The following is a 9,586-nucleotide window of genomic DNA, read 5'->3' on the forward strand; positions in this document are numbered from 1 at the left end:
TCTATATTTCAGTATTTTCCACTATGACATAACTTTTATTATATGTATGTATGTGTCTGTGCATGCATGTAGACACAGATTTTTAGTCAAATTTACATATATGAATGCAAAGTCTCAATCTGACAATTAGATAGTGAAACAGTGTCAGGGACATGGCTGAATCGAACGCCTGGGAAGTCAGACTCAGGAGGTGAAAGATTGCCAGTACTAAGAGAGACAGAGTCCGACTCTGGAGATGAAAGATTGCAGACAGAGAAGTAGAGGGTGGACTCGGCCCCCCTTCCCCAAGAGCTCTCTGAATCAGCTAGAGCAGCAGACACAGACAGCTCACAAGAGGGGGGAGGGGAGAGATAGGTGGCAGTGAGAGGGTTGCTATGCAACCAGCAGAGAAACAGCAAGCAGAGAGTTTTTCTTTTGAGAATTGGGAATTACACCCTTCTTCTCCCCGAATCCGGAGGGCTAAAAGTGTTAAAGTGCAACAGAAGTGCAAAAGAGGAAGGGCTGGACTTTTGAGTCCTTCCTGCTGTGACGGGGCAGAGACTCAGAGTGACCAACTCGTTTCAAAGAGCAGCAGTCTGGGATCCGCGCTCGGGATGTAATTTAAAAATAAACGTACCATAAAACTGCCGGAGAGTCGTTAATTCTTATCAAGGCATGCTTGCCTGTCTGAGATCATTACAGATAGTCACCTATTCTTTCTTGGCTAAGCATCCTGCATAGGTGTGCCTGCATGTACCCAAGAAAAAGCTGTCCCCTGGAACAGCACAGCTGAGCTAAAAGAAAACCACGCCCCACCTTTTATGCACCTCCCACTCTACACATCCTTGGGGATATATTGCAAGGAATAATGTAACCAATACAGGGGATGTTGCACAATATTCATTGTTGTGTGGACACAGAGCAGGCAATATTCTCATTTCTTAAAACGAAAAATCAGCACAGCAATGCCTTGGAAATGTGCTCCAGTATATGGATGGGTCTTTTGCTGTTGAAAGCTGGTAGGAGCAGCTCCACCCCAACTCAGGATGTCCTTAGCCATTTTTAAACCCAAACATTATGAATATTACAGAAATCCTCTTCACAGCAAAAGTTACTGACTCTCATGCTCTTTTTGATATTTACGAGCTGTCTGCAGATTTTGCTGCAACCTCGGTAAACTCTCCTAATGGCTCCTCCTGCAAATAAAATAAGAGAGATTGATCATTATAGAGGACCGGTGTGAAGGAAGTTCCTTCTGTTCTGGGTTGTTCCATTTCCCAGACCTCTGCCCATAACAAATGATGACAGGTGGAGTTCACCCATCTTTGTTTATTTCTGTACTGCAGCACCTGAAGGCAAAACTGATGAGTCCCAACAAACCAATTTGTCTGGCCTTCACATTCAAAGACAGAGTTGGGAAAAGGAAGTTAAGGGCAAGTTGATATTTTAAATGATTTCGCACTGACTGGAATGGGGTGGAAGGAGCTATGTCTCTCCAGAACTGAAGTCCAACACAGAGGTCCAGCACCGAGGGCCTTCTGGCAGTTCCCTCGCTGCGAGAAGCCAAGTTACAGGGAATCAGGCAGAGGGCCTTCTCGGTAGTGGCACCTGCCCTGTGGAACGCCCTCCCACCAGATGTCAAAGAGAAAAATAACTACCAAACTTTCAGAAGACATCTGAAGGCAGCCCTGTTTAGGGGAGCTTTTAATGTTTAATAGGTGATTGTATTTTAGTGTTTTGTTGGAAGCTGCCCAGAGTGGCTGGGGAAACCCAGCCAGATGGGCGGGGTATAAATAATAAATTATTATTATTATTATTATAGAAAGCTGCCTTGTATGGAATCAGGCATTTAGCTCAGTGTTTGCTACGTTCCCGTCGTACACTTAAAGCACTATGATGCCATTTACATAATCATGGCTCACCTCAAAGAATTCTGGGAATGGTTGGTTGTTAAGGGTGCAACTAGACTTTATTCCACACACAGAACTACAATTCCCAGAGTTCCCTGGGAAGAAGGATTGATTGTTAAACTACTCTGTTCTCAAACACTGTCTGATCCACACATGTGTAAGATCCAGCTACTAACATTCCCTCCTGCTCTTTCAACTTTTAAAAAACGAGATAATACAATTGCCAAACTTCACAAAAACACATTAGAAAATATTGTGGGAAAATACACACATTAACAGGATAACATACCCTCCCCCCCACCAAAAATGTTCTGGTAAGCCATCATGTAAAAAAAGAAGGAAAAATCTTATATTCATGGTGATGTATATCTGCCCAACTTATTGCAAATGTTTAGGGGGAGTTTTAAAGCATTGCTGTTCCTGTTGCCAGCTGAAAGAGTTAGGTACTTATTTCTGGCAACCTTGAAACTATTAGTTGTGGAAACATTTGGTTGTTGTCAATTTGTTTTTGTTTTTGTTTGTATTGTTTTATTGCTCGCCACCTGTGGGTGCTTTGTGAGGAAGGGCAGGATAAATGATAAATTGTGATAAATTATTTTGTTGCCCCCATTTTCTGTGGACTGTCTTTATATACACTGTTCAGAAATGTGAATGATCAAACAGCACATAAATGCCATAAATACAAAATAAAAATCTAAGCAAAAAGAACAACCACCAATAACTGTTCATTGCGTGAACCTTCCAGAGAATGTTTAGTATTCCAACAACAAAACCACCATTTCCTCCCCCAATTTTTTTAGTGAAAGATCAAAGCGCCACTGTCTGCTTGCAAGCATTTAACTAAGCTAAATAGCTGGATACTAACACCACATATCAAGATTTCCGGCACTATTCACCTAGGCCTGCCATACGTCAGGAAAATGCCTGACATGTCCTGATTTTCAGGTGTAAAAATGGCTTTGGGGTGAATTTTGCCGAATCTGCAAAACGTCTGGGAAAATCCAGGTGTATGGCAATGCAATGGAAAAAGCAGTGGAGGCCTCAACAACTTTGTGGGTATCAGGCAACCCTAATTCACCTCAAATTAAATTTATCATTTTCCAGAATTTTGTTAGCAGCATTGAGGATCCAGCTAAAGATTTGTTATGTACTGAGCTGAATCCTAGAACAATAGGATCCAGAATGCAGCAGTCTGATTGGTCCGCAGGAGCCACCCAATCCAGCTCCAGGTGGAAGTGAATCAGCGACCTGATTGGCCTGCAGGAGCAGCCAATCAGACTTCTGGAGGAAGTGAATCCGCAACCTGATTGGCCTACAGGAGCAGCCCGGAATTAGCCAATCATGCAGGGATCATTGTGTAAATAACACTGGGCAACAATTTTTTACTTTTTGAATGTTGTCTAGATTTCTACAACTGATTTGGGGTATTTTTGCACTCCTGATTCAGGAAATGGCATCCGTTTCTCTCCATCAGGTCAGATTTACTGCAAACTGAATGGTGGGCATTGATAAAGGTAAGTACACATAAATTGCATGTTGCTTCACCATTTTTCAAACTTCAGGGCTTGAACATCCGTTTCTTGGAACTCCTGGAATGCTCAGCGGCAGGGAGGTCTCTCTTCAGAGTCCAACAGTAGTCAGCCATCATGACTGCATCCCAGCGACCCTGATACCTGGTCTCCATCGCTTTCATGTCCTGATGGAATCTCTCCCCCTGCTTGTCACTCATTGAACCCAGGTTCTCAGGAAACCAGTCCATATGTGAAAATAGGTAGTGCATCTTGACACTCATGTTGCAGCCCAGGTTTCTGAAAGCAGTCAGCATGTTGTTGACAAGTTCTGCATAGTTTCTGGCCTTATTGTTGCCAAGAAAGTTCTTCACTACCAGAACAAATGCCTTCCACGCTTCCAGTTCCACTTTGTTCATTGACTTTCCGAACTCTGGATCTCTGATGAGCTGACGGATCTGAGGACCATCAGAGATGCCAGCTTTCAACTTCTCCATGGTCAATCCTGGAAAAGCCTGGCACAAGTAAGTGAAGCAGTCACCATGGTTGTCCAGAGCCTTGGTGAACTGCTTGATTAAACCGAGCTTGATGTGCAGCGGTGGGAAGAGTATTCTGTCTCTGTCCACCAGAGGGTCGTTGATTACGTTCCTTTCTTTGCAAGGCACCAATTCCTCCCGCACAGGCCAGTCCTTCCTCGTGTAATGCTGAGCACGGTCCCTACTATCCCACATGCACAGAAAACATGGGTACTTGGTGAAGCCAGACTGTTGTCCCAACAAAAAGTTCACCATCTTCAGCTCATAAACCACTTAATGCGATCATAACCAATTTTCTCCAGCACATACTTCACCGCTTCATAGTTCTCCTTCAGTGTACTCGAGTGAGCCAGGGGTATAGAGGCAAACTGGTTGATGTTGTGTAGCAGAACACATTTCAGCGATTGCTTGCTGCTGTCAATGAACAGTCTCCAATCTTTGGGTTCGTACTGTGGCACTCCAAGCTTGAGCAGAAGCTGCACAATATCTGCACAGTACACCAAGTCCTTCTCTTCCGAGAAAAAATGGAGGTACTCTTGATGCCTGTTGCGGAAGAAGCTGATGCGAGCGTTGTCAGAGAGGAGGGTTTTTTCCTTCAATCTGGATGCCAACAGTTCGGCAGAGTCCTTTGACAAGCTGAGGTCGCGAACTAGATCATTCAACTCCTTTTGGGAAAATGGATGTGGAGCATCATCTTCAAGAACCACTTCTTCTTCTTCATGTCTTTCAACACTGGAGGCATCTTCGTCACGAATGTCAGGAAGTTCTCCGAAGATAGGCATTGGAATTTTATCACAATAAGCTACAGGACGACGTGCTGAATGAAGATCAGGATACTTCGTAGGGCAGCTGCCCCATTAACTTAGTTTTGATCCTCCAACTTTATGCTTTGCCGCACCAATTTATGGAAGATTTCAAGGTTTTATGACTTCAAACTGATCCCTTTTCGACATAATCACCCAGAACTATTGGACCTGAATACTTCTTGTCATTAAAATAATCATTTCCAATCAAAACAATTATTCGACATGGCATTTTACCCCCACCAACTTCTTCTAAAATGCTCCACACAAGCGTACATGTGAACAAAAACATAAAAAAACGACATGTGGCCATAGCTCAAAAACTGAACCTGATTGAGCAAAACCAATGTGATTTTTTGATTCAGCGCATCAGATTCGTCCTAAATCAACTGAAAAAACACAGACAACAAATTTGTTGTTGACCAGTGTAATGTATATATAGCAGATGTTTGGGGGGAAGTTTCATTCAATGCTACCATGAGCTGAATAAAGAGCATGAAATTCACACTCAACTCCAAGTATATTTAGATTGCTTGTGGATTTATCTAGGGTAGATAACAGATGGAGCTGAGGTTTCACTGGGAAATTGTGCATGGGTTATTCATCTCACATTGTTTGACACTTTACTCCAACGTTTTAAAACTGGATCGCAATACCATCAGGTAAGCCTGAAGCCTCTTGCCAGTGCACTGCACTGCCACTTTTATCATTAAGGGCAGTTTTATCAGTTTACCTGGCTTATAAAGTATTATATTGTGATATGACCATGATCTCCGCCAATATAGCTATAGCTACCTTCCCCTTACCCATGCCACGTAAATATGCAATTTTTAGATGGCTCTCCTCCTGTTACATCTACGGAAGACCAACAAGAGACAGTAGCGCAGTTGGTTAGAGCGTGGTGCTGATAATGCCAAGGTTGCGAGTTTGATCCCCGTATGAGGCAGCTATGTATTCCTGCATTGCAGAGACTAAATGGACTAAATGACCTTCGGGTCCCTTCCAGCTTTATGATTCTGTAAGATTAGAGGCATTACCTCTGAACAATCTTCGAGTGTAACAGAATCCGTCTGTTTGGCATTGTCTCTGCAGAACAGCACAAGCGTTGGCTCCATTAACCCTTGGACAGGAATGGCATCTGAGTCCTGCAACTGAGCGACACCAGCAAGGACATGAGGCTAAACAAAACAAAATGCCAGCCTAGCTTGAGAAGTAGATCAAGGGGTCTGAGGGGCCAGAGGCTGATTTGGAAGAATCTCATGCAATTCTAGCCACAGTACGCAACTTTTTGTTTCCCCGTCCCACCTTTCATCCAAGGAGCTCAAGGTGGTATTTATGGCTTTCCCCCCTCCCCATTTTATCCTCACCACCACACTGTGAGGTTGTTTGGGCTAAGAGACAGTGACTGACCCAAGGTCACCCATGAAGTTCCATTGGTGAGTGGGGATTAGGTACTTTTCTGACACTCAAAACCAGGGGTCAGCAACTTTTTTCAGCAGGGGGCCAGTCCACCATCCCTCAGACCATGGGGTGTGGCCGGACTATATTTTGGAAAAAAAATATGAACGAATTCCTCTGCCCCACAAATAACCCAGAGGTGCATTTTAAATAAAAGGACACATTCTACTCATGTAAAAACATGCAGATTCCCGGACCATCTGCGGGCCGGATTGAGAAGGCGTTTGGGCCGCATCCGGCCCCCGGGCCTTAGGTTGCCTACCCCTGCTCAAAACAGTACTCCATCTTTGCTCTGAGACCAATGTTCCCCTGCCCCTCTTGAGATCACACACACACAGTGCTTTTTTCTGGGGGATATGCAGAGGTATGCATACCCCTAAACACTTTTTTGTACTTTTGTCCATTTACTGTATTTATTTTCCCCAATTTGAACTATAAAATGATGTTTTTCCTGAGTCAAATTGAGAGTAAAGGTAAAGGGACCCCTGACCATTAGGTCCAGTCATGGATGACTCTAGGGTTGCGGGCGCTCATCTCGCTTTACTGGCCAAGGGGGCTGGCGTATAGCTTCTGGGTCATGTGGCCAGCATGACTAAGCCGCTTCTGGCAATCCAGAGCAGCTCAAGGAAACACCATTTACCTTCCCACCAGAGTGGTACCTATTTATCTACTTGCACTTTGACGTGCTTTCGAACTGCTAGGTTGGCAGGAGCAGGGACTGAGCAACGGGAGCTCACCCCGTCGCAGGGATTCAAACCGCCAACCTTCTGATCGGCAAGCCCTAGGCTCTGTGGTTTAACCCACAGCGCCACTGGCATCTCATGAGAGTACTGTACCCCTAAACATTTTTTTTAGAGAAAAAACACTGTGTGTATGTGTGTGTATATTGGTCTCGGCATTTTCACAGGGGTGGCTGTGAATGCTGCTAAGCAAAAGGCTGGCAGCTGCCATTTTCATTTCCACAGAATTCTCAGAGCATGTATTCAGGTTGCAAATGTGAGATTTGGGGTGCGGAGATCCTGGGAGTGCATTTCCATTTGGGTAATCCTGGGAGAGCATTTGTACGTGGAGAGCCTTAGAGAAAAAGTAGGGATGTATCTATGCACATAGTACATGACTTCGGTGCAAGCAAGTATGTGAACGGATAGTTTTTGGTGCTTCTGTGTGAGATTTTGTGTGTGTGTGTGATCCTGAAAAAAGAGAGTGCTTTAGGTTGGGTAACCCTGGGAGAACATTTGGGGCAGAAGAGATTTCCTGAGTTTTAGTGGGGTGGTCTGGCAGGAATGTTTAAGCTGTGCCACCAATTAGGGTGGACCTGAATATATGTAATTAAACCCAAGATATGACGAGACACTCATAAGTCTGCAAGGATGTGCTTCCTAAGTAATTAAATTTGGGTAAGAGTTGCACCCCTGCACATCCTGTTTGGGTAAGCAGGAAAAGTGTAACAATACGTGTGCTGTTTTTGTTTTTGTGCAACCTGAAAGCCCCCAGCTCAGGTGTGGTGAACCTTTGGCCCCCAAAATGTTGCAGTACAACTCCCGTCCACTGGCCATGCTTGATGGGGCTGATAAGTTGGCCAGAAGGCCAAATGTCCCCCACAAGTGATTTAGTTGGCAACCGATTATTGGGTCCTTTGGTCTGATTGAGTAATGCTCTTTCATCTAATGTTGGGATCCCAAACCAGGAATACAGAGGTACCTTGGGTTAAGTAATTAATTCATTCCGGAGGTCCGTTCTTAACCTGAAACTGTTCTTAACCTGAAGCACCACTTTAGCTAATGGGGCCTCCTGCTGCTGCCGCACCACCGGAGCACGATTTCTGTTCTGATCCTGAAGCAAAGTTCTTAACCTGAGGTACTATTTCTGGGTTAGCAGAGTCTGTGACCTGAGGTACCACTGCAGTAAACACCGTTAGTTCATCCAAATTGCATTAAGTGCTGCAAGCACTCAGTTTTAGCATTTGTCACTTTTTGATTGGTTAACCCAGTTTTGCTTGGAGCCTATAGAAAATATAATATATTGGTACTTGATTGGCTTATAAAACCATTCATTCATCCACCGACAATACTAACCTCTTAATCCCACCAGTTCCTAATTCCAGCTCTATTTAGAGCATTCCTGGCCCCAAGATGATCTAGCATTGTCCCAATTATTCTTGGAAGATTCTTTGAATTTAAATCCTCTGAACTGGCTGTGCCCCAATATGCAACGCCCCAGCGTATGGACTTACCTGCTGCGAAAGTGAGCATCATTGAAAAGCCAAACACCAGAACCTTATTTGCTTTAGTTTTCATTCTATAAAGGGCAGAGAGACAAAAAGAACCCGCTCAAGTCTGGTCTAAACAGCATGTGAGGTTTTCCAAGTCTCCTCCTCCATATTACGTGGTGGTGTTGAAACAGTCCGGATTACCTATTTATATTCTCAGTCTTGGTCAGGTTATCAGTCAACAGGAGACAGAACAGCCAGTAATGATAATGATGCAGACATGCACACCTGCAAACATCAACTCGTTGGTTTGGTGCTTCGGGCAACAAACAGCCCACAAAATGTTCCAAGGACAGGTGCTTTTCCCCTTTACAGTCTCCTACGGTTCCTTATCTGTCAGATGGGATGGCACAAACTAGCAGCTTTATTTTCTAAAAATCCAGAACTGTACGTGCTAAAATGACGTAGCTTCCCCAATTCAGAGCAGCCTTCCTGTCACATGTCAGAAACACAGGCAAGAACACCACCCTTCCTATCCAGAGTAAAGAGGGAAGAAATGGCCCAGTTTCGGCCTTTCTTTTCCCACGGAAATCTTTAAAAATCCCTTGTTGGGCAAGCCATGAAGAAACATGTTGGGAGCCACTTCATGTAGGCCGCAGATAATAAATATACCAGTAAAACGTATCATCTGAGTGCAGTACAAGTAAACATGTGTGGGGGTGCTGTTAATATGGACTGAAAACATGTGCTTGTCACAGCAAAAAAAAAGAAAAAACCCACAAAACTTCACTGTGCCACATAGAAGCTACATACTGGTAAATACATAGAGTGGAACCTCAGGTTTTGAACATCTCCATTGACAAACATTTCGGAACCCAAACACCAAAAACCCACAGTAAATGCTTCCATTTTCGAACGCACCTCGGAAATCAAACTTCCAAGGCGACTTCCATTTTGAGTTTCCCTATTGTATTGAGCCATAAAGAAGGGTGATCACCGAAGAATTGATGCTTTTGAATTCTGGTGCTGGAGGAGACTCTTGAGAGTCCCATGGACTGCAAAAAGATCCAACCTCTCCATTCTTAAGGAAATCAGCCCTGAGTCCTCACTGGAAGGACAAATCCTGAAGCCGAGGCTCCAATACTTTGGCCACCACATAAGAGAAGACTCACTGGAAAAGACC

At 44.2% G+C, this 9,586-nt stretch overlaps 1 protein-coding gene across 1 annotated transcript; it reads right to left on the reverse strand.

Moving 5' to 3' along the window:
* LOC309357412 (prostate and testis expressed protein 3-like) lies at positions 1-8,561 on the reverse strand. The gene is made up of 3 exons (XM_081889553.1): positions 8,428-8,561; positions 5,774-5,887; positions 1-1,175 (listed from the first exon to the last, which is right to left on the reverse strand). The coding sequence occupies exons 1-3, from the start codon at positions 8,489-8,491 to the stop codon at positions 1,042-1,044; spliced, it is 312 nt and encodes a 103-aa protein (XP_081745679.1). The 5' UTR covers positions 8,492-8,561; the 3' UTR covers positions 1-1,041.
* Positions 8,562-9,586: the final 1,025 nt, after the last annotated feature.

Source organism: Podarcis melisellensis (assembly GCF_964234715.1).
Source record: "Podarcis melisellensis genome assembly, chromosome: 15".
In the NCBI taxonomy this organism is placed as follows: Eukaryota; Metazoa; Chordata; class Lepidosauria; order Squamata; family Lacertidae; genus Podarcis; species Podarcis melisellensis.